Here is a 24,065-nt window from a genome sequence, read left to right on the forward strand (position 1 = left end):
CATGGATATTTGACTGCGGCAAGACTCCCTGGGACACTTTGTGGACGTGGTTTAGCGGTGGGCTCGGAATGTGGGAAATGCCGGGAGGGAGCAAAACCACTTTGGTTACAACACCTGAGGCACTGGGGCTGAGCTGGGGACAAACCTATTTGTCCTCAGATATTTTAACACTTTAGGGGGGTACAAGTATTGTAAGACCTTTGGGGTTGTGGGTACAGGTATTTTAACATCTTTTGGGGATACAGGTATTGTAACACCTTTGGGGGGGTGGGTACAGGTATTTTAACATCTTTTGGGGATACAGGTATTGTAACACCTTTGGGGGTGTGGGTACAGGTATTTTAACATCTTTTGGGGATACAGGTATTGTAACACCTTTGGGGGTGTGCACTGGTATTGTAACACCTTAGGGGGAGCGGGAGACCTCCGTGGAGGTGGAGAATGCGGACAGTTGGGTCTGTGAAGGTTACACCCCGCAACTCGGCTGTAATCCATCCCTGAACTAACACGCACCGCACCTCCCCTCCCTCCACATCCCCTTCCTGCCCGGCTCCCGGGGCGGGCCGGGGGAGGCCGCGCCCCCGCTCTCGTCACGGCGAGGGCCGGGCCGGGCCGGGCCGGGCAGGAGGCGGCGGGGATTCGGGCCATGGTGGGGATCCCGGGAAGCTGCCAGTGTAAGAGCCGGGATCGGGGCACGGGCGGGAGGCAGCGCTGGGCCGGGGCCGAGCGGGGCCGGGCCGGGGGGAGCGGGGCTGAGCCCCCGGAGCGGGGCGCGGGAGGGGGACACGCGCTTTGTATCGCGGTCTGTAATTGTGTGTGTGGTTCGTGGGTGTTTCTCAGCGTGCGGGTTCATTGCCCCGAAGTGTGGGCCTGGGGGACCCCCACCCGCAAGCCCAGCCCGGCGTTCCCCGGGTTTATGTGGAATTTCCAGGCTGGATGGGCTTTGGCGGCCGGGAACAAGGGGTGCAGCCCCCCCCCCCCGCTCACCCCTGGGCAGGCGGCTGGGTCCGGCAGTGCCGGAGCTCAGGTGTTGGAGCCAAAGGGAAAGGTTTGCACCCTCCTGCCACTTCCCACATTCCCAGCCGGCCGCTGGAACACGTCGGTAAAATGTCCCGGGGAGTGCCACCACAGTGGATACCCGGGACAGAGCTGGCCACGAGTGTTCCCACCCCTGCAAACTGCGGGCAGCGACCCGGCACCTTGTGCGTGTGAATCCTGTGCACATAAATCCTGGCTTTGGCAGCATCCTCTCCTGCTTGGAGCTGGGAAGGTGGATCTCTTCAGCTCCATTTGCATTAATTTCCCAAAACTCCTGGGTTTGTTGCCAGAAGTGTTGTGCCCTCTGCAAGCCAGGAGGTTGGCAGGAGAGCACGTGGTTAGCCTGTTTTTCAATCTCCTGAGCGTTTTGTGGCCTGTGCTTGTTTATCCACAACTGGGAATGGAGAATGAGCCCATCCCGGGATGAGGAGTGAGGTGCCGGACGGAGCCGGGGTGTCTGTGTGTAGCAATGTCCATTGCACATGGGCTGGATCATGGCCTCAAGGTGACTGCGGATAAGCCATAGCTCAGGAAAGGGAGAAAAGCAGTTAAAAGCACATCCCAAAGCTCAGGAAATTCAGGAATTTTAAAATGAAGTGTGATTGCTCATAGGGAAGCAGTGTAAAGATAGATGCTGATGCTAATGTGGAAACCACTCTGAAAGCTGCATTCCCGATATGGAGAAGGAATTACCGAGTGACAGAAGTTGCAGCGGGTGGTTTTATACTTTGTTGTGCTGCTTGATGCAAAGTGTGTGGAGATGTTGAAGTGAGGCTGTTACCCCTTAAGGCAGTTAGAAATATATGAGTCTGGCAAGGCACGTGGACTTTACCCAGCCAGTGTCCCAGGTGCCTGGAGAGCACCGTGGTGGGAGAGCCATGTCCACATCCACGTGGCTGTGGAGAGCCCTGGCACCTGGCTCCTAACCTTCATTTTGTCAGCCCTGAAGAAAAGGGCCCACAGAAGGAGCTTGGGTGAGATCATGTGCTTTAACCCCGCTGTCCAAAGTCAGCCCTCTGTGCCCCATCTCCTTCCCCCAAGCTCCCTTTGAAGTCACATTGGAGAAACAGGCGCTTCTGAGGGTGTTGCATCTCTCCAGCCTTGCACACCTCTCTTTGAATGAGACAAATTCCACACTGGAGGTGCCTGGGCTTTTTCACTGCCTGCAAGGGGAGTCCAGGAGAGCTGGCTTAGGCTTTGGCAGTGAGGAGTTGGATGAAACAAATCCCACACAGTGTGTCTGCTCGTGGTGCAGCTCAGTGGTGTATGCAGAGACTGCTCGGACTCCCTGCTTCCCTCAGACTGAGCACAGGGAGGACAGACAGGCCTTTGAAATCCTGCTAAAAATCATTGAAGCTAAGGGAGACAGGGATCTTGTGCCTCCATCATAGGTTCAGGATGGGTATGTGAAACCAGTTCCTCTCTCAGCTGTGACACTTTCTGCAACACAGGGCAAGCTGTTTGAATGTTTTATTGGATCGTGGCAGGAACGTATGGATGTGTGTGTAGCTGTTGAGTTTTGCAATATTAAACCATGTCTGAGATTAGGAAGGAATTGTTCCTTGTGAGGGTGGGGAGGCCCTGGCACAGGGTGCCCAGAGAAGCTGTGGCTGCCCCTGGATCCCTGGAAGTGTCCAAGGCCAGGCTGGACGGGGCTTGGAGCAACCTGGGATAGTGGAAGGTGTCCCTGCCCATGGCAGGGGGTGGAACAAGGTGGTCTCTAAGGTCCCTCCCAGCCCAAACCAGTTTGTTATTTTGTGATTAGGGCTTTTCATCTGGGCGCTGCTGACAGGACTGCGGAAGCAATCACTGACCTTATGGCAGCAGGGACAGCAAAGCCATAGCCCCTGGCAGGAGAGGGTGAGGGCACCTGGAATGCTTGGAGTGGGAGCTAAGGTGTTATTTTTGTGCAGCTTTAATGTGCCTGTGGCCCAGCATCCATTGGGGAATGCTAAGGATAAGCCTGGTGAGCCATGCAGCTGCTTTATAAAGATAAGCACATAGATATGGGCTATAGCTATCAGGACCTTTGTAGATAGATCAGGTAAGGATGTCCTGTTAGTGCCAGCTGTTAACAGCCTGAACGCTGACACAAGACATCGCTTAGTTCTTGAGCCCAGTGTCAGCCCAAGAACACTGCTGGGGTTTATCTTTGGTCTCAAGAAAGTAATAATCAGCTGTAGACTCATAATTTTTATAAATCTAATTATCTGCATTGCTTTGGTTATCAGCCCAATGATTTCTGCTGTGTTACACAGATCCTGGCAATGTCAGGAGGTTGCTTGATTCCTGTGGGTGTGTGTTACAGAGAAGTGGATCAGTGCTCAGTGTGAAACTAATGATGGGGAAAGAGAGAAGCAATGAAGAAGGAGTGCTTTGAAACTTTGGGATGTTCCAGTTTGAGGCACATAGTGGCTCTCATGAATATGCTCTTCTTACATTTCCAATGGGCAGAAATTGAAATGGATCATTCAGGGACTTAGTCTTGATTTTCATATGCCGTAAAATGAAAGGCTTAAGGTGTTCCTCTTCCTTTGTGCCAGTGTTCAGGAGAGTGAAATAAACTGACATTTTAAAGCAGTCAGCGAAAAGAAAAAGAGTTTTTTGATTTGCAGGGACTCTGAGGGTCGAAAAGAGCTTGTACTTGGGGTAGAGCTTGTGGAGTTGACTCTGCTGGAAGCAGGACTGGAGTGGAATAGTGAGCTGAGTGCTTGCCATCTGCCTGAGCTGCCAAGGAGTCACAGGCACCTCGAGAGGCTGCCATGAGCCACTGGAGGGGGGGGAACTGCTCAGGTTTCTCTCTTGCTGGCAAGAATCAGAGGTGAACTCTTCCCTTTCAGAAGAAGGAGGTGGCTGTAAAACTCAAAAAGGTGAGGAGTGAATCCATCTCTCCCCCTCTGATGTAGAAAGTCCCAGGGGAAGGGTTTCCACCCAGACAGGTGATTTACCTGGAGCTTTTCCAGAAAACCACAGTCCTGAGGGCACTTGTCCAGCCAGTGTCTGGGACTTAAAACTTGTCCTGTGTCCCTGTCACCTTCCCATCTCTTTGTGCCACATCCTGTGTGCACACCCTTGTTTGATTCAGCTACAGAGGTGTCCTGGGCGTCATTTTGGCTGTATTTTGCGCTCCAGGTTAATCAACCCTGACCCCAGAAGTCAATTAAAATGTCCTTTACTCCGTGTCATCAGAGAGCGTCACTGACTTCTACAGGTAGCAGCTTTTCTGGCACTTGGACTTTGAGGTCAAACTCTGCACATATGTTTTCCTCAGTGACGTGCTTTGCACACTTGGGATAATTTAAAGGATCAGACTGTTCAGGCAGGGATTTTCTCCAGTGTAGATTTATGTTGGTATTTAAGATAGTCATTGCTATTAGCCCTCAGCCTTGGGTAGCAAGGGTGTTTTCACAAGGTACATGGCATACTCATGGCTTGGCTTTGGGGCCATAGGTGACGCTTCAAAGCTTGCTAAAAAATATTTGAAAAATATTATAGAACTCTCTCATTACAGGTATGGTTTTGAATGGAAAAATGCAGGATTAGCCTTTTTTTGACTGTGGATATAAAATGATCAAACAAATACTTAGTGAATGCTTGCAGACTTACTGCTGCTTTTGTCCAAGTGGTTTCGATAGACACACCAGTTTGTTGGCATCAATACCAGCTTCTCCCTGCTTAGCCGTACTTTTTAATCCTCATGACCTCTTGGGAGTTGGCTTTCACTTCCTAGTAGTGCACCTGGTTGTTGTAGCAGGAAGTTCCTCCAAATATATCACCTGACACGCTCCCACCTGGCCTTTTTGTGTGTTTGATCCCGCCTTCTCTGCCAGGAGGCAACAAGAGGAGGAGGAGAAGGAGGTATAAAGCCCTAAAGGAGATAAAGCAGGGAGGCTGTACATGTTTGGGGTGTGTGGGAGTGGGCTGGTCTGGCCAGGGACTGGCGAGGGGTGGTTGGGTCCAGCAGTTGCTGGCACTGGTGGGACTGGGCTGGTGGCACACAACAGCCGGGCAGTGCTGAGGAGCCAGTCCAGGGACCCTCCCTGACCCCCACCTGGTCAGCAAAGACTCTTCAGTCACTTTAACAGGAGTGGTGAGCCCACAAATGGGCCTTGCAGCTCATTACATCCCGGCTGTCTTTTGTTTGTTGCCAACAAATATTTGCTTTGTACTTCTAACTTATGCATCCTGCCTGCGGAGCCTCTCCGGACCTGGCCAGAAGTGTTGGATCAAACAGAGGTGGAAGAGGGGCTGTAGTGTGGGGTACAGCTGTAGGGCCCCCATGGTCCTGGGCAGGCAGAACTCCTGGTTGTCCGCTTGGAGCGCAGGCAGCTTCCTTTTCTTAGGTGAGTATTGTGGGCTGCAGTATTCTGTGGCTGTGTTCCCGAGAGCGAGCATTTCTCTGAGCCTTGGCTAAGCAGAAACTTAAATTAACACTTTTTTAAATGATGGGGACAGCTCAGCCTGTGGCGTTTCCAGGTGTGGATGAGATTAATTTGCTTATCTTAGTTGAGGGCAGGTAATTACTTGTGCAAGGGAGGTACCAGAGTCAGGATGTTAAAACACAAAGAAGTCAAATGTTCCTCTGTTCCTCCCCCGTTGTGCGAGCTCGTTTGCATTAAAACACCCGTCTGGCAGATCTGCTGCAGGAGCCTTCCCTCCATCTCCTCCTCCTCCTCCCTGATTAGCTTTGGTGGGGGCCAAGAAGCCACCGATGAATTCTGACTGGAAGGAGCTGAACTTTGAGGGGAGATGAAAAAAATCCCTCGAAACATTTGCGGCCCTGGCAGCGCGTCCGCGGGTCGCTGATGGGGTTTATCTTCTGACATCATGAGGATCTCTGACATTTCTAGCTTAGAAACAATAACTCGCCTTATCCGTCGTCATGTTTTTCTAATTAAAGACAAAGCTTGGTAAATATTTTTTAAGTGATTGAATTTCCCAAGTATGGAAAACACATGTCGGGAGTCAGGCTGGCTGCGTCCGATGCGCCTTTTCCCACCACGTCCCTCGGAGCACGCGAGTGCAAGTACAGATTTAGAGCTGTGGGTGACAGGTTTATCTGGGATGATTGGCAAGGATTTATAAACCAGGAGGGGATTTACTTTGCTCTCCCTCCCTCCTCTTCCCCCTGCTCCCCCCACCTCCCCGACCCCCGTCTCAGAAATAGGAAATTGGGATCACATTAAACCCTAATTGGTTTGGCTCCAGCGCTAGTTCGGTGGCTGCCAAATAGTTAATTTATTGCGTGAGAGTTTGGCCATGTGTTGAGAGGCAAATTTGCTTGAAGCAAGGCATCTCTGTAAACTCTACATCCATTCCTGTGCCAGGTCATGTTTACAGCATCTCTAGAGCGGGGTGCAGGGGTTGCTTTCCGTGCCCATCCCGGCAGGACAGCGCAGAGGATGCTGCAGCGGGGCTGCCGTCCCGCCTGCCTCACTCCACTGCCAAAACGCTCTCAGGAATTGTTGCCTAAAAGAGCTTAAAGTGGTTTTAGCCGGACTTGGCGCTCGACGTTCAGAAACTGCCAGCTAGATAAGACGTGGGAGGCTCTCAGGAGAATAAATGCATCTGTTTGGGAGATAGCAGCAGGCCTGGGCTGTCACCGCGGAGCGGGGCCAGGTGGGGAGTCCCCGGGGGTGGAAAGATGGCTTTTCCTGGATTATGTGAGCAGGGGCAAATGGGAAGCTGGCATATCTGGCTGCCCCACTGAAGTCCTCGTTGTTCCTGCCCTTCTCCATGAGGCCACTTGGACTGGTGACTGTCGGACATCCCAGATTTGTTGTCACTCGCTCTTGGACCTGTGGCATCTAGTGGTGTTTGGCTCCTGCGAAGTTTTCTGGAAGTTGGGCTCCAGTAGAAGGGTTTGCAGGACAAGCAGCACTCGCTGAGGCCATCACTGCCTTCCCCGGCACTTGACAGGGAATTATTTGGATATAAGAGGATGCTGCAGCCAGAGTTAAAGACTCACTGCTAGCGCGCCTCCGGTGTGGAGTGTGATTTGAAAGAGGCTGTGTAAGGAATAAATCCATGGCTGTGGCATTTTCTTTCATTCCTCGCTGAGTTAAATAACAAACTTTGCGTAAGTGAGCTGCTTCCAGCTCTGAGGCAACAGAATTATCACCGCCGTGCTCAGCAGAGCCCTTTCTGTGTCAGCTGCTATTTCCATTGTGAACTTGATACCTGGAGGCTCAATATTGTGACCCTTTAATTTTCAGCTGCTGAAACGTCCCCTGCGAGCTGGCTACAGGGGAAGAGCTCAGAGGGGAACTTGCAATGGTTATGCAGTGGGAGCAGTGTGTTTCTTTGGGTATTTCTTAAGTGCTGAGTGTTTAGGAGAAATTGATAGATAGTAGCAAAGCACATTTAGCAATACTTTTCCTTCTGTAGCTCTTGCTTCCTGGGATGTAATAAAATCCATTAAGTTCTATTTATGATCAGAGACCCAGTATAGTAATAGTTTTATTTGGATAATTATGGCTGTTCTACCAATAATGAAAATACTGCGCACTTCCAGGCGTACTGCAATGTTTAGAGGGGTACAGGGTTGGCACAGCCAAATGTTTGCCAGTTTTGCCGAGGAGTCAGAGAGATACCAGCTCAAAAAACCTTGGATCAAGCTAAGTCCCTGTAGGATGGCATGTCCTGCCCATGAGTGCCACGTTGAGCCATGCTGCTGTGGATTTTCCAGCCATCCACGGAGGTGCAGCAGGGTTAGGCAGACCAGAAGGGGGCAAATTGGACAGGTATCGGAAGCAAATGTGGTGGTTTGTTGTCATCCCCGGGTCTGAAGGCAGGTTCAGCTTTTTCAGCCAGGAGCAGCCACTCCCCTCTTGTGCATCTCCTGCCTCGTTTGAAATGCAGCCACTTCTAGGATGAGCTGCTGTAATTACTTTAAAGCACATCGTACTTCCACCACTTTTGGCAGGAAGGAAGGAGGAATACTGTGCTCCATCGCCAGACAAAATAGAAATCAACAATTGGGATTTTTCTCAAAGAGCAGATCTATCTTCTCTGCCATTAAATCCAAGTTGGATGGGAGCCTTGTACCCATTTTGCTTTCCCGGTGCGAGTGTGTCGTTCTGCAGCTCACAGCCCGTGTTCATGGGAAGATTTAAAGCAGCAGATTCTAGCCAGGAATTCTTTCTAGCACTTTGCTTTCCTTCTGCTGTTTGCTTCTCTCTTCACACTACAGATGCTGATGGATCACCTTCCGTGGTGAGTAAGGAGACACACTGTACTTTACAAAAACTGCGTCGTCCTCAGGAGCGTTCTTCCAGAGAGGCATTCCCACTCCTAACCCAGCCCGGGTCAGGAATTGTGTCACACAGTGGCTTGTTCATATGACTCCCATATCAGGGACTGCAAATCAGCTCGCACTGGGATCGTGGTTGGACCCCCTGCATCCATTTACTGATGTTTATTTACCCCTCTGCTGCAAAATACCTGATTTCAGATTACTGCCCTTGGCCCACCTGAGTTTCCACATTCCAGAATACACTGGTGGTGCCCTTTGTTCCCCCCCAGGGGATGTTTTTTTCTGTGAAAGCTTGGTTTTCCCTCTTTATCTAGACATGCTGAGCACCTAGGAGTTAATTTGATGGAATCTTCTGAGGGAGAGCCTTGGTTTTGCACTGCAGTATTCCAGAAACATTCCCGGGCACTTTTCTGACTGTTTTCTTCTTGTATATATTTGTCTCATTGAACAACCCTTTTTTTTTTCCTTTCCAGGGTAGTATTGATTTTAGCAAGAGGGAAAATAGGAAAATAAAACCTCTTTGTGCATTTGAATGGGTAAATGACTATCAGAGCACATAAACTGTTGAGCAGCTGATTTTTGGATGTTTCTTGATTTGTCCTCTAGCAGTTTTATTTAAGTTTTCAGTCACTGCAGTTACTGTTTTCATCAGGTTTTATTTCCCATTTAATAATTACAGCAGTTCCCCTCGAGCCCTGTACCTCTAATTAAGAAAGCTAAGTTTGAGATAAATTTAATGGAATAAAATTAGTTATATTTTTATGGTAAAATATGCTCAGAAAAAAACACTTGTAGACTCAGTCAGTGCTCCTGAACATTCTTTACCTCATTTTGATCCTCCATCAGTGCTGAGGACTATCCTGATGGCGTGAGGACAGGTGAGCACCAAACACCAGGATCTCATCCATGCAGGAATTCTTGCCTTCAGTCTCACAGGTACCAAACAAGATTGTTTGGTTGGCATAGAATCTCCCCTTTTCCCCTGTGCACGTGTAAGGATTGCCTCAGTTTCCACCAGCATTGCACTTTTACTGTCCTGCTGGTGCTCTTGCTGGTCTGAGGTGGCCCAGGAAGCCCTGGAGAGCCTGGCAGCACCACACAAAGCCAGTCCAGGACTCTGGGCAGGTTGACCCAAGTTGCCATCCAGGCTCTGAGAGCCCCTTTTGGTGAAGGAGAAGCCAGTGGACAGATCTCCCTGTGTACACACAGCACACCAGGAATTTAGATCTGTCCAAAAGGCCGTGCTGCTCCGAGCAGCAGCTCCGTGAATGGAGATGCACCTCGTCACACCTGTTTTATAACACAGGAGCAAAATATTCAGGGCATCTAAATAGTTTATAGCCCGACAAACAAATTCTGGCAGTGGGAGCATGAGTTTCCATCTCATTAAGCTGTTGGCAAAGCCCTGGTAATTCCAGTCACTGATACAGCACAGGAATTATCCCTCAACACGACTGGTTGTGTCAGGTCAGAGCATCACTGCTTTTTCTCAGCAGTTGTGTGTTTGTACTTGAGGGGAAAAGAAAGTGTTGAAATGTCAATTCATTGGGTTCTTCTCCTCCGGTGCTGGAGCAAGGTCTTGTGAGGTCAGGAAAAAGTGTCTGTGGATTTCTACACCTAAGCTGTAATGAGGAATTGTTTTCAAGTCTTTTTTTTTTTTTTTTTTTCTTTTGTCATACAAAACCTGACACAGATTCTCAGTTTGGCAGAGGCTCGAAAGTTTATCTTGGAGCTCAGCAGCTGTGCTGCAGCCCAGGTTGGCTCTGACGCAGTTCCTGCCATCTCCCAGCTCTTTGTTGGGCTGTAGGAAATCACTGAACCTTTGGAGCCACGGACTTGGGGCAGGTCAGCTGTATCATGGCCATTCCCATTTTGGGAAGTGTGCTGTGAGTTGGATAAAAGGAGCTGGATGTGACGGTGTCCTCTGGCTCCTGTGGCAGGCAGAGGTTGAGGCATTTTGTTGATGGAGTAGCACACATGTCCAGAGGCATGGGAAATTTGCCTGCAGCACTGTTACAGATTTTATGGTGTCTTGCAAACAAGAGGGAGCAGTTTGCTCTCCCTGCCACGTGTTACCTTCCACAGCTTGAGAAGCCACATGCAAAATTCATTTTAGAGGTCGGTCATCCAGTCCCAGAGACTAAGGAATGTTGTAGTAGGGCTTTTCTAAGATTTATATGCTTTATCAAAGGTCCTATAGTTTTCTCATTAAAGCGGGATTATCCTGGTAGGATTAGCTGTTCTGCATGGGTGAGGAAGACAGGCACTCTCCATTTTCATAGTGAACTGCTCCTTCCTGCAGAGGGGCACTGAGAAACAGGAGAACTGGGGGACCCAGGGATGCAGGTATTTGGAAATGGGACCCGAGAGGGGCTTTTACAAATGTCAGCTTGATTTGATTTGACTCCTGAGCACATGGGAGAATTGCAGCAGGCTGCACCTCCAGCACTCCTTACCATCCAAACATCCCAGGCCCGAGACTTGTCCTGGCATTTAACAGCCTCCTTGGTGCGAACCTTAGGGAATGAATTCGCAGCTTTTCCATATGCCAAAACAAACAGGCAGGGAAACCTTTTAATTTGCACAAGGATCTTCTGTAGTCAATACAAGTTGACCCTGCAGGCTTTCTGGAATGGATTCCTGTCAGTTTGGCCTTGCAAGATTTAATTTAACCCTTAAATTATCTCCTTTTCCCCCAAAATTTTATTACATAGACTCCCAGAATGGTTTGGATTAGAAGGGTCCGTAAAGATTATCCTGTTCCAAACCCCTGCTATGGGCAGGGACACCTTCCACTATCCCAGGTGGCTGAGAGCCCATTCCAACCTGGCCTTGAGCATCTCTCACGGATTGTTTGTCCTGTGTGACTACAATACTGAATTCAGCTCAAGTCACTTGGAAATGACTGCTAAGTAACAAACAGCTGCTTTTGCTGATGCTGTAGTCTCCAGACATCTGGAGCCTGTTGGGAAGTGGGTTTGGGGTTTTTTTGAGTGCACTGTCCCCCTCTCCAGTTTGTAGTGTTTTAGTTATATACTCTTGTGTTCTTAACATAAATACTACCATCACTGACCAAGAACTTGCAGGAAAATGGTACAAAGAAATGCTGAAGCTGCACTGTTAGCCAGGTAGATGTATGACACTGCTGCTTAGTTGTAAGGAGTCTCCAAGAAGAATGAACTGTTGGGCTGAAAGCCTGCTCAGATTGCAGTATTGATTTGAAGAGAGGTGTTACTTGACATGAGTGTTGTAAAAATCCCTCAGAAAACAGTCCTACTACTTCTCTTGCTCTGCTCATTGTGACATTCCCTAGAGGATTTGTCAAATGTTTTTCTAGAGAAGTGAATTTCCAAGTACTCACTCTGGAGCTTGGAGCACCAGGTCAGACATAAGCAGTGAACAGCACCAGGCTCTTCCTCTATCCCAGGGGAGGCTCCTGCCAGCCTGGAGCCGGGCACATCTGCAGCTCTCTTGCTGGTTGGGTTGGTGTAGCCCAAAGCTGGTGTGTGAGAAATGCAACTGTTGTAAAGGTACAATCACTGGAGCATCCAGTAGTGGTCTGCTCTGAGTACAACCTCTGCTAGATTTAGCACTCCTTTCCACATCTTCAGGAGGTTTTTGGTGGCTGGTCAGTGCAAAGCTGCCTAGCTGAGCTTTTCAGGTTCGCTGGGCTCAAAGGAGGCAAATTATTTACCACAAACACAGCACTTACAGGCCTTAAATAGGGCAGGAGCTGCTGTAACTCAGATCTCCCCTTGCAAAGCAGGGCAGGGCTGTGGCTCACCAGGTGTTTGCCTCCAACTGCAGCTGCTCCATCTGCAGAACCAGGTGGAGATGTTTGGGACATCAGGAAAACACAGCTGGGGGAAGTTAAGAGCAGCCCTGGGAGGTGCTGGCTCACCTGGGCAGAGCACACCCCAAAGCAGGGTTGGGGGCAATAAACTCAGCTTTGCCTCAGCTGCAGCCCTGGGTAGTATTAATGAAATGAAGAGGAAGTAAATACATGATTGAGCTGCTTTAGTTTTGTTTTAGGGGTTTTTTTTTGTTGTTTTGTTTTAGTTTTTTCCTCAGTAGTAACAGCCAAATCAAATCAGCTCTTTCCAGAATGCTGCCATTGAGCTGCCTCTGCCCTCAGCTCCAAACCCCCTTTTGGAGGAGCTTTGCTGATGAATCTCTCTTTTCTATCTCCTACTCCAGGTTTTTATTCTGTTTTTTTGTCTCTTTATTATTTGTCCCCCTGAGTTGTTGCTAGGGTTTTTTTTAATATAACTCATGGTGTAGAAAATGAAGATTTTGATGACTTTTAAAGTTTCAAGTTTAGTAAATCTGAGGTTTGGATTGAAGGTAATTTTTGTTCTCTTGCTTTTTCCTCTCTGTGCATGTAAATTACCTTCCCCATACACATGTTTGGGTTCTTCTGGCTCTTGAAGTTGTCTGAACACGTGTGTCCAGTGTGTGGGGTAGAAGACACCTGACTGCTTTAATGTGATGCTCTCAGCAAATGCTCCTTTCAGCCTCTTGCAAAACCTTCCCTTTGAACTTCCATTCTCTTGCACAGGGATGGTGACACCTGGATGTGAAATGCTTGGATCCAGGGCAGGCTGCTCTTCAGTAATGGTTTCCTGCTAAGAACTTAGGAGGGAAAAACAAGTTTGGGGACCTTTGCATGGCTCTTTCCTCCCCATCTCTCCGACTCTACTGGGAATTTTGTTGTTAGTGCTGCTGGTTGATATGGAAAGAGCTTGAATGCCCAGGGAAGGAATGGAGACGTGCAGCTTTGGCTGAGGGGGGGTCACCCTAAATCTGTGCTGGGATCAGCTGTGGCTGAAAGGGTTGGGGGACAGCTGTGGTGGTGTTGGAAGGATCTGATGCCTGCAGCAGTTCTGAGTTTCCTCTTCAGCTCAGTTGTTTCAAGCTTCTGCATGTTAAATCCTGGAGGTTTGTAAGGCTGGGTGGGTTGAGTGCTTTGCCAGCTTGGTTTTCTCCAGCCCTTTCTCTAGGGAGAAGGTAGCTGTGGGGTTTTGAGACTTGGTTTTCTGTACCTGTTGTGTTTTGTTGAATTAGTTTGCTTCAGAGGGATCTTGTGATTGGATCATTCTTCTGTTGGAAAATGTCCATCTGTCAAGACAGAAACTTTCCTTGGGAGCAGCATGTTCTCAGGAGATCAGACACCTAGGTACTCCATATCTGTCTTTACGAAACTGTACAGCATGGCCTAAATAAATATTTACTGATTTGAGTCTTTGGCATCCTGGTAGAGCTCTGGCTGCTTGACCTTTGGCTGTCTTCATGTCCTCTTCTTTTGTGTAATTTTGGAACAAATATTGGGGTTTTTTTTTTTGTTTGGTTTCAGGTTGTTTTTTTTAATAACCATGTAAATAAAAGGGGAAGATTTTAAATCCAGGCTTCACAAGATAGGATCGTTTAGGCCCAGGGCTCCAGTTTTTGAAGGCAATAAATGATGTTCTCAGCTCAATCTGGGGTTGAGCTTGGGGATGGATGGATCCTGGTGGATCCAGCAGCGCCACCAAACACTGCTGTGGTCCCATTCATGCCTTTATTGGGAGGATGACCCACCCCAGTGTGACCAGCTGAGCTTGGCTGTGACTCTTGGAGGAACAGTGTAATGGGAATGACAAGAGAGTTGGGCCAGAGGAGAAAAATTCATGTTAGCCTGAATATAGCTTTTTATCCTCTTAAAATTCTTCTGCTTCTTTGAAGTGTGAATCCCAGATGCTACAAAAGTATTTTTCCAGACACGGCTGTGCTGTCTTGCTGTGCATTTTCCACCAAATTGCTGAATTACTGTTCTCCTTCTGGCCTTCAAATTTTTTTTTTTTTCCCCATAGCTTTATCTATTTGTCTGGATATTCTACATGGCTAAAACTCCTTCCTGTCTCCCATACCCATCTGAGCAGTCCCTACGAGGCAGCATTCCCACCGGGCTATGGCAGAGGACAGGAATGCTGGCTTTTTTTTCCAGGAAACTTGTAAACACGAACTTCCTGTTGACACGAGCTGTAAATCTGCAAATAGGCTCTGCTTCCGGCAGGAGGGGAAGGTAATAAAATTTCAGGTCCTTGTTCACTGCTCCTGGTCTTCCTTGAGCTGCATCCAAGCACTCCAGAGGCAGTGGAAGTGCAGAGAACCTGCTGATTGCTCTGTACCTCTGGAAATGAGTCTTTCCTTTTATTTTTTCCCCTTCAGGCACCCAAAGACAGATGCAATGGTAATAGAAGCCAGTTGGAGAATGTCAAAACCCTGATGTCTCCAAAACGATGCTTTATTGCCTGTTTTCCCCTTTCCTTTCTCCCTGCCTCTCCCACCACTGAGCTGATCTTCAGTTTTGGGGCGTTAACTCTGTCCTACATCCACACCAGGAGTTTGGGATAATGAGCTGGCCAAAGTCTGGCAGCTGTTGGCAGGCCATGCCATTAAGTTCCCCATGGCACACATTTTTGGGAGGCTGATGCATGCTTTAATTCTGGGTGGGTAACAGGGGCAGGTGGCAGACACCTGGGCAGGTGGCTGAGCCCGCTCAGCAGATTCCATGGGCCTCCAGTGGTTGGGCTGACAGTGATGATTTTTGGGATCAGCTCTTGGGGCTGCTGGGGATTCTCTGTGCTGTCAGGCAAGGGGCGGAGGCAGGCAAGGAGCTGGAGATGGTGGAAGCAGAGAGTGGAGAATAAGCAAAAATAAGGCAAAAAAGCAGATTGAAGAAGAGCTTAAAAGCATGGTAGTGGAAACGGGGAAAAGGACACAAAAAGGAAGAAGTGGTTACAGGACATGGAAACAAGGAGCAAAACAGGCAGGATAAAAGGAGAGTCTGGATGGAGGCTGAACTCTCTTAATAAGCATCCCATTAATTAATGGCTTCTCCTGCGGCAGCACGGGGCTGTGGACGATATCCAGCCCTCTCCCCTGACCTCTGCGCTCTCCTCGCCCGCCGCCCGGGCTGCCTTTCCCTTGGCTTCCTGCCCCGAGCCCGACCACAGCCTTCCCGAGCGCTCCGGGCGGGATGGGAGGCACATGGCAGCGGTGAAAGGGGAGCCTCTCGCCGTCGCCTGTGCCTGGGTGGGCGTGCTGGGCCTTTCGTAAACTAATAGCTCCCAGCAGTGCTCCTAAATCAGACTTTGTGGAGCCGGGAGCGCAGCGCTGGAATGCCGGGCCAGGCGCAAAGGGCTGCGCTGGGCTCTTTATTCTTTTTTTTTTTTTTCTCTCCCCAAAGCCAGCGTTTGTTAGGTCTAAAGGGTCAGTGGAAAGCAGGAGAAGGGAGCTGGCGAAGAAAAATGGATAAAAAATAAATGTAGGAAAAACTAGCAGAAAGCACGTTTGAAAATGTGGGTTTTTTGTGATTGGTTGAGGCTGGAAGGAAGGGAACCCTGCTCAGTGCTAAACCTGCAAAGCCAACAAACTGGGATGCTACTGGGAAGCTTTCCTTAAAATCCTGAGCTGGTGGTTTTACTGGGTGTAATGAACAAAACAGTTCAGGATTTATTTTTTTCTAAAGGGAGACTGGAATTGGGATATTTTTAATCAAGGTTGCCAGGTTAGTGACAACTAATTAATGAGAAAAGAGGCTCCTTAGGTGGCTGTGTGGTGGGGAGGTACCACTTTCCTCCTCCGAAGCACTGGGAAAGGAGCTGAGCCCCAGCAGTCCTCACAGATGTGCAGTCCCAGGGACTGGAGCAGAAGGAAGCTCAGGATGAAATTGGGAGAAAGGCTTCTGTTAAAAGAGCCCAAGATAAAGAAGGAAAAACCATTTTCAGGGCAAGAGTCAGATCTCGTGGCAGGGAAGGCACCAGTGGAGGGAGGTGCTGGAAGCAAACTGGGATGTGGTGAGCCTGCTGTAGGGAAGGGGCTTGGGATCCATCACGTGCATTTTATTGCTCACATTGGCCTCTGGGATGAGGCAAAAACCCCCAAGTTCTGCTGCTTTGATAGGCTTTAACCTGTGCTTTCTTAATTGTAAATGGTCTTCCACATCTGGTGGTGAGGAGCACTGGGAGCCTGGAGCAGGGTGATCCAGGACACAGCTCTCAAAGCCACCAGCTCACCTGCAAAAGGGAGGAGTTTGGCTTCCAAAGCCTGTTTGCACCATAAACAGGTGCTGAAGAGGATGGTCCAGCAAGGAGTGGGGCACAAGTGTCAGATGGAGACAGGTGATTGGGTTTTCTGAAGTAGTGGAGAGGTGGCTGAGAGCTGCAGCAGAGCTCCATCCTCACAGCTTCCAAAGCCAGGAATGCTCCTGGTCGGGGTGTTGGGCAATTAAAGTTGAGCATCACCGAAATGACAATTGGAGGGGAGTGGATGTATGTATTTGAACAAATCTGTAATCAAATGGCACTGCTATTGATCTGGAAAATACTGTCAAGCTGCAGAGCTGTTGGACTAGAATTAATCCTGTGCAGGCTGGATTTTACTCTCTCCAAATAGGATTACTCATTTTTTCCATATTTCTGTGTTTGGTTTAAATACCCGTGACGGCTACAGAAGCTTGGATTTCTAATCAGAGCAAGGGTGTTAGGTTTAGGAATTGGTTTGTTGTTTTGGGGGGGATATTTTTGGACAGGACATCAATTCCTGCAGGTTTTTTCTTTACATATGTGGCCACAGGAATAAGGTATCATCTGCTTAGGTGATGTCTCCCCTCCCTTAATGGGTTGCCAGAAGTAGTTTCAGTAACTTCCTCAGGTTGTGTTTAATTCCTTGTTGCATCTTTGCTCCCCCTGTTTGTTTGGGGGATTTTTTGGCAATATCTGCTTGGGGATGTTCTGGGTGTAAAATTCTTCCAGCTCAATTAAGGTCAACTTTTAATATGGTTTTTCCCCTTCTCTGGGCAGGATTGAAATGGCACAAAAGCCATACAGCTCATGTTCAGTCCAGAAGGAGGCAATGTATTTGGATTTCATTGAGGGCTGGAGCTCTTCTGCTCTGGGGAGAGGCTGGGAATGCTGGGGGTGTCTGGCCTGGAGAAGAGAAAGTTCCAGGGAGACCTTAGAGCCCCTTCCAGTGTCTATTGGTGCTCCAAGAGAGCTGTAGAGGGACTTTGGACAAGGGTCTGGAGTGGTAAGAGGGTGTGGCTTTAACCTGCCTTAGCAGGGTTAGATGGAATATTGGGAAGGAATTGTTCCCTGTGAGGGTGGGGAGGCCCTGGCACAGGGTGCCCAGAGAAGCTGTGGCTGCCCCTGGATCCCTGGAAGTGCCCAAGGCCAGGCTGGACAGGGCTTGGAGCAACCTGGGCTAGTGGAAGGTGTCCCTACCCATGGCAGGGGGTGGGATGAGATGAGCTTTAAAGTCTCTTCCAACCCAAACCTTTCTCTATGATTCTGTGACTAATTAAGCTTGTTAACATAATCTGCCATGTGCTAATTCAAATAATGGATTATTTATTGAAAGGAGGATGTTTGTTAAATGTGATAAATTTGCCAGGAATGGAGAGGTCTTATCTCTGTTTCAGGGGGTTGAGCTTGAACTCAAGTCACTGAGTCTCCCTTGCAACCCCACCAGCATCGCTTCAAAGGGAGCAGTCCCTTCTTGGCTCCACTGTCTTGTAAGGCATAAAGAAGGCAATAAAATGTTTGACTTTCCTGCCAGACCTGAGCCTGAAGGAGGATCCCAATTGATTTCCATCAGATTCCAGTTAGTATGAATTTACGGTTTCTACTTAGCCTGATAAATGGCTTTGGCTGCCTCAGTGCATTTGGATTTATTTTTCTGTGCAATGGAAAGTGGTCAGCTTAAAAAGGCAAAGGCTTTCCAGGGTTGCCTTGAGTTCAAGTGAAGCTTCTTTCTGAGGTAAGAACACAGCAGGCAAAAAATAAAGCCAAGGCACATCATGGAATATCTGTGGAATAGCAGAGAAATCAGAAGCAGTTCGGGTCTCTTGTGCTCGCTGTGGCAATGGGCTATGACAGGCATAAAAATTCCACTGGAAACTGGAAAAATTCTTCAGATTTCCTTGCTTTCCTCACAAACCACACTGAGCAGCAGGTATCAATAGCTCCCAGTGTTCAAACTTTGCTTGCATCGTTCTTTCCATGGAACATTCCCAGGAGAAGAAAGCAGAAGCAGATTAGCATGGTGAGCCAGGGAAAAGCATTCTCCCCGTGCTGCCTGCAGTTCTGCTTCCTTCCGCTGTGCCGGTGATGCCTGGGCTGCAAAATCTGCTTTAATGCATATTTAGGAGCAGACAAGCCTCTTGGGAACAGTGAGGGGGGTCAGTAGATGATGTGTGAATGGACTCCCCATCCCAGGTTGGAAGGGGGTTGGAGCAACCTGTGGAAGGTGTCCCTGCCCATGGCAGGGGTGGAATGAGATGAGCTTCAAGGTCCCTTCCAACCCAACCCACTCTGGGATTCTGTGATTTTTTTATACCTCATGGACCTGCATCTGCCAGTGGTGAGCTCAGGGATGGGCTTAGGGATAGGTCATGGTTTGGGTGAGCTGAGGCACATGGATCATGTGAAAGGCACAATCCATGAGGCTTTCAAAGGAGGTTTGGCAATGGCTTCTACTCAGGGCACCCAGGTGATCCCACCTGTAGTTTTTGTGCGTGGAGAATCCAAAACTCACTCTGATGCTGAGCATATTCCTGCCTCTCTAGCCAGAAGTGGTGATTTCTTCCTTGAGGATGGTGGGGTTTTGGTAGACACTGGGCTGTGGACACCATGGCAAAGAGTTGTGCCTTTTCATAAAGGTTTATAAAGTCGTTGTAACTATGCTCAAAATACTTGCAGTGACCTGTGTTCTTGACATTTCAAAGTGCTTTAGGTTGTAAAAACATTGAAGAGATTTATTTAGCCATGGGTTGACAAAGGGTAGTTAGAACCCAGTTGTCGTAGTTGTGGACAGCTTTTATTTGTGTGAAGTGAAACATTACAAACTGTTCAGGTCCTTAAGCTGAACTGTGATTTTAAAAAGCAGGCAAGGGAACTCCTTGTGCTGGTCACCTATTTTCCATAAAGCCCCCCCAGCCCCAGGATGTCCCTGTGCCTTCTGAGGGTACTTCTGGGATGGCTTTGACGCAAAGACCTGACAGATCCTGACAGGCAGCATCTCTTTGAGCATCTGCTGTTCACCATACAGCATCTCCCCCTCTGTTACGTTCAGACCAAAATCAGTTTTTGAGCTCACTGCCCAGTTTCAGGCTGGTTTGGGGATGCTGGGACAGGGCTGGACAGGGAACAGCGGTGTCTGGTGCTGGATACTTAATGCTGGGAGCACGGGGCTGCATCCATCTGCCTGGTACCATCTCCACTGGGGACAGAGCTGCAACATGAGCTTGCTTCTTATAAGACATCAGAGAATCCACATAAGAGCCACCGCTGTCGCCACAACCCGGCCGGGGACAGCTCCTGTTGGGGACCCCACAGCGTGAGGTGCCGGGGAGCCGACCATGAGATGCAAGTCCATAGAAAAATTATTAGTTCTGGTGCTGCTGGAGCTGCTTGGGTTGTGTCTCCCTCCATTGTCTGTGTAATTTAGAGATGGTTTTTCCATCTCAGCTTATGAAATATTGAGAGCTTCAGTATTTTGCGCAACCTCCATCAGAAGTGTCAGAAGCCCCAGCGAGCTGAACTTTCTGAACTTAAATGTTTTATTGACGTGCCTTGCCAGCAGCCCCTCCAGTGGGGACTGGGGTGCTGGAAGAAGGGAGTGCTGGGAGGCACTCTTGGATCTGCCTGTTCCCAACCTGCTCTGCTGCCTGAGCATCACCTCACAGGATGTTCCAGGTATTCGTGTGCTGATACTTGAATGTGATTCACTTTTATTTTTTTTTCCTAACTGAAGCATGTGGAATTGCTGCTCTTGGGTGAGGTTTGGAGGAGGGAGAGCTGCTGCAAACCTGTGCCCCCTCTGCCTGCAGCCAGGCTGCTCTTCTCAGAGCGATGTGTTTGCCCAGCCAGGAAAGCAGCAGTTTTGTGTGCTCCTACAACAGCCCAAAGTCTCCTGCCCAAATTCTGCCTCCATTACCATGCAGCATCCTGCCTGTACTGGGAGGCCTGTCCTCTGCAGGAGGAGATCGTGGAGGAGTTGGTGTGTTCATGAACTCATGCCATGCCTGCTTGCTTGCAGAATGCTTTTTAATGCTTCCTTTAAAGCAGTTTTCTCCCTCCCAAAGGGAAGCAGAGGTACCTTAAACTAATTAGGAATAAGCAGCAGAGAAGCCAGGGTGAAGGGTTAGATGAGATGCCGGGGGGCAGTACCTCCAGAAGGTTTATGAACATGGCTTGGCAGTTAGCAGTAGCCTACCACAGCACTGGGAATTTCATCAAAAGGAGCATTTTGCTGCCTGTGAACAAGTAACTATCCTGTCATGCCTACACCAACTGTGGAGAATTTGGCATGTATGATTTTGGGACTTGTGAAAAACCAGCATCCCCCAGCTTGGGTAGTGGCAGGCTCTTAGTTTGCAGAACTGGGAAAGTATTGAGTCCCTGGTTCTCAAAACAAGTAGCTGGAGGGAAAGGTGGTGTTGACTGCAAAGATTTGGAAAGGATATCAAGACCTGAACCTGCTCAGCTGTATGGACTGGAGCAGTGAATCCCTCCTGAGGTCTTAAAATGTGCCTGTGCATGGTCTGCAGGCAAAATACAAACATTGCTTCTCCTCCTGGGTGGTTTTACAGGAGCTGGGAGTGGGATGGTGTGGAGCAGGATAGTTTGGGCAGTCTGGAGGGGTGGTTGCCCCTGCTCAGGGCAGAACCCCGGCAGCCAGGGATGCCAGCCTGCGTGGCCAGGAATGCTGTTGTGTAAATCCGTGTTTGCCCAGCACCCGGCTGGCGGTGAATGGTGCCGGGCTGATGGGATTAGTCAGGGGCCTCCAGTTAATATCTGTTGTTCACGCCGCACCTCGGGGAGCAGCTTGTCAGGATTGCCAGGAGGTTTGTAGGTGGCAGAGCCGCCACGTCTGTCCATTATGAGAGGGGGATAATGGTCAAATGTGGTCGTGCCCAGTGGGTTTCTGCTCCGAGCCTCCTTCACTGCTCTGAGATCTCTGGTGGAGTTTACTCCCGGTATAAAACATTTCGGATTTACATTTTCCTTTAACACTTCCTCTTCGAGCCGGGTAGTATGTTACACATTTAATTGCTCTTCCTTTGAATTTTCCAGTCCGCGTTTGGTACCCTTGCAACATCAGTGTCTTGTTATCTTGTTGTTGCTTCTAATTGCTTCCACATGCCAGCTTTCCAGCGCCGCAAACTCCGGCGCTGGGCTCGGGGCGGGGGGAGTTTGCAGCGAAGATTTACGTGCGTGGGGAAACCTTCGGAAAATTAATCCGCCGGTTTACCCAACAGCTCATCCCGATTTCAAAACCCAGGGCTGAGACAGAGGCTGCTGTGCCCCCGGTGCTGCACAAGGCAGGGCCGGTTTGGGGAGGGTGGTTTGGGGCGGTGGAGCTTCTTTTGCTCCTGCCCTTGTCTCGCTGTTCCTGCCGGCCATAAACAAATTCCGTGTATTTAACAAGTTAATGTCAGGCGGGCGGCGAGGCGCTGGTAGGTGTGTGCCTGGTGACATCAGCTGGCGAGCAGCCTGGCAGCAGCGCGGCGCAGGCAGGGAGCAGGCAGGGAGCCGAGGGTGTGTGCCTCTAAGCTGGGTATTCTGGCAAGGTGGAGAGCTGGTCTGTTTGGCAGGACCTTCCCATCTGGGATCCATCTGTGTTTCCCTGGAATCGGACAGGCGGCTCCAGGCAGTGAGAAATCGCAGATGTGCGGGACCTGACACATGTCCAGCTAATGAAAGGAGAAGGCAGGCTGGGCTCCGGCTGCGCTCGAAGATCACGGGCGGAGGAGGAGGAGGAGGAAGAGCGCTTTTCTTTCTATTTCAAAGAAACGAGGTGTATTCCACAGCAGCTGGATCCTTGCAACCTCGCTGGGTAGGGTAAGCAAGGCATGGGATTATTTTTAAACAGCGCTCGGCGGATCCGGGGCCGCGGGGGATGCTCGGGGGATGCTCAGCCCCGGGGCCGCCAGGAAGGTTGGAGGAGCGCCGTGGCTTTTGCCGGCGGGCTGGGGAGAGCCCCCACCTCGGGAGCAGGTAGAGGGAGAGGCTGGGAGCGGCGGCGGCCGCAGCGCTTCGGCAGCCTTGCCTCGGTCCTCTGCAGTGCTGGGGAAAACTTCAATAGCCCAGCCGGCTGCATGCGAGGATTCTGCAGCTGAAAAAACACTAAACTCTCTCTGAGGAGAGCTGCGGTACAGCTCGTTCCGTGTTGCTATGGAATGGTTTGGGGTTGTTTTTTTTTTTCTTTCCCCCCGCTCCCCCCTCCATGAGCAGAGGGTTGGGATTTTTGGCGTTTTCTGGGGAAATGGCAAAGCAGGAAGGGTTTTGTGTGTTTTAGCAGAACGTGGTTTTTCTGCTGTGCCTAGGCTGACTCTGGCTTCTGCATGCTGGTATTGAAGCTGGGAGTGGGGGGGTAAACTGCAGAGGTGGATTTCTTCCATTGGCTCCCAAATTTCCTTAATTTTCCCAGTGTTTTCAGGGCTTCTCTGCATTGTGGCAGAGACTGCTCCCTTTTTGTCTTTGCGCTCCTTGAGCAGCAACTGATGCTCCCAGCATCTAAATCTCCCAGATCAATCTTGTGATACCAGAACACACCTCCTCTATGTATTTTCACTGTCGAGCTGTAGACAGGCTGTATTTTCCTTTTTCTGTTGTAACCCCTGGACCTTGCATATTTCGTTTAAACCTGCCCTTTTCCCCCCTCCCTGTCTTTTGGGAAGGTTCGGGAGTTGAAATTGCTCGTCTGACCCTCTGGTGTAGCTTGTTGTAAAGATCCCTCTGTTGCATATTTAAGCTGATCCCCAAAATATTAACTGCTTTTTCTGCCCCCTGCACCACTCAGCTCCTGTGCAATGATACTCAGTCCATTTTATGTGCTGGAGAAATCCTGCCCAGCCACAGGAGATGCATGAAAATCAGTGCTCAAAGTTTGGGGAGCTTAAATGTGGCTGAGCATCGCTTGCTGTCAGGCTGGAAAAAGAGAGAGGAATATTTGCTGGGCTGTCTGGTGCAGGGGGATTCCCTTTGGTGTTGCTTTGTCCAGGGTAGCTTTAAACATGCCAAATTACAAGGTCTCCTGGGGGAGAGCCTGGCTGGGCTCCCTGGCAGGGTGCTTGGGCTGCAGCTTTGTGCTCGGCCAGTTTGGCCACTCCGTGGGCCACCTTAAGGTTTTCCTTCTTTTGCAGCATGCAAGCATTTGGGTAGAAGCTTTTCAAAATATTATATGTCTGCTTCTAGAGATGCACCAAACACCTCCTGTGTGTCCCTGGAGGAGGAGGCAGAAGGAGTGTGTGCACTTCAACGTCTCAAAGTGCACCAGCACAAAGGAGTTTGAAACCCCAAAAATATCCAGCAGAGCCATCCAGGGTGTGATGATATCTAGGAGCAGAGAGCCATGCTCCTCTGCTGCAGCTCTCCTGGAGACTGCCCGAGTTTGTGAAGGCAGCACAGGGTGTTGGAGCAGCTGCTCCTGCGGTCTCCTTGCAGGTCGAGCCCTGATTAAGCAAACGGAAGTTCTCCCGGCATCAGGGCAGCACAATTTGGCCATTAAACAACTAATTTGGTAGAGTCTTGCTCAAGCCCTGCAGGAAATTTTCTTTTTTTTTTTTTTTTCTCAGGCTCCTTTATTTTTAAGGATTTAGGATGCCTGATGAGCCGAGTGCTCAGATGAGAGAGGTAGCTGTATTTTGGGGAAGAGGGTGGCTTGAAACTCTGTCCCCAACCCTAATAATTTTATAGAGATGGTGTAGGACAGCCAGGTGAAGACACTT

The 24,065-nt window shown here is 49.5% G+C and overlaps 1 protein-coding gene across 6 annotated transcripts in view; it reads left to right on the plus strand.

Annotated features, from left to right (window-relative positions):
- Positions 1 to 585: 585 nt before the first annotated feature.
- CBFA2T2 (CBFA2/RUNX1 partner transcriptional co-repressor 2) overlaps positions 586 to 24,065 on the plus strand; it is a 58,503-nt gene continuing 35,023 nt past the window's right edge. For 4 of the 6 annotated variants that reach the window (XM_042050729.1, XM_042050748.1, XM_042050739.1 and 1 more), the window contains exon 1: positions 586 to 674. In XM_042050729.1, coding sequence (XP_041906663.1) covers positions 647 to 674 — 28 coding nt within the window. In that variant the 5' untranslated portion in view covers positions 586 to 646. Of the gene's footprint in view, positions 675 to 21,638; positions 22,177 to 24,065 lie in introns of those variants that run through there. The other 2 variants (XM_042050763.1, XM_042050772.1) reach the window with 2 other exon arrangements.

The sequence above is a fragment of the Corvus kubaryi genome, unplaced genomic scaffold (genome assembly GCF_017639235.1).
Source record: "Corvus kubaryi isolate FWS band 111438036 unplaced genomic scaffold, C.kubaryi_AGA036_p1.0 134, whole genome shotgun sequence".
Taxonomy (NCBI): Eukaryota; Metazoa; Chordata; class Aves; order Passeriformes; family Corvidae; genus Corvus; species Corvus kubaryi.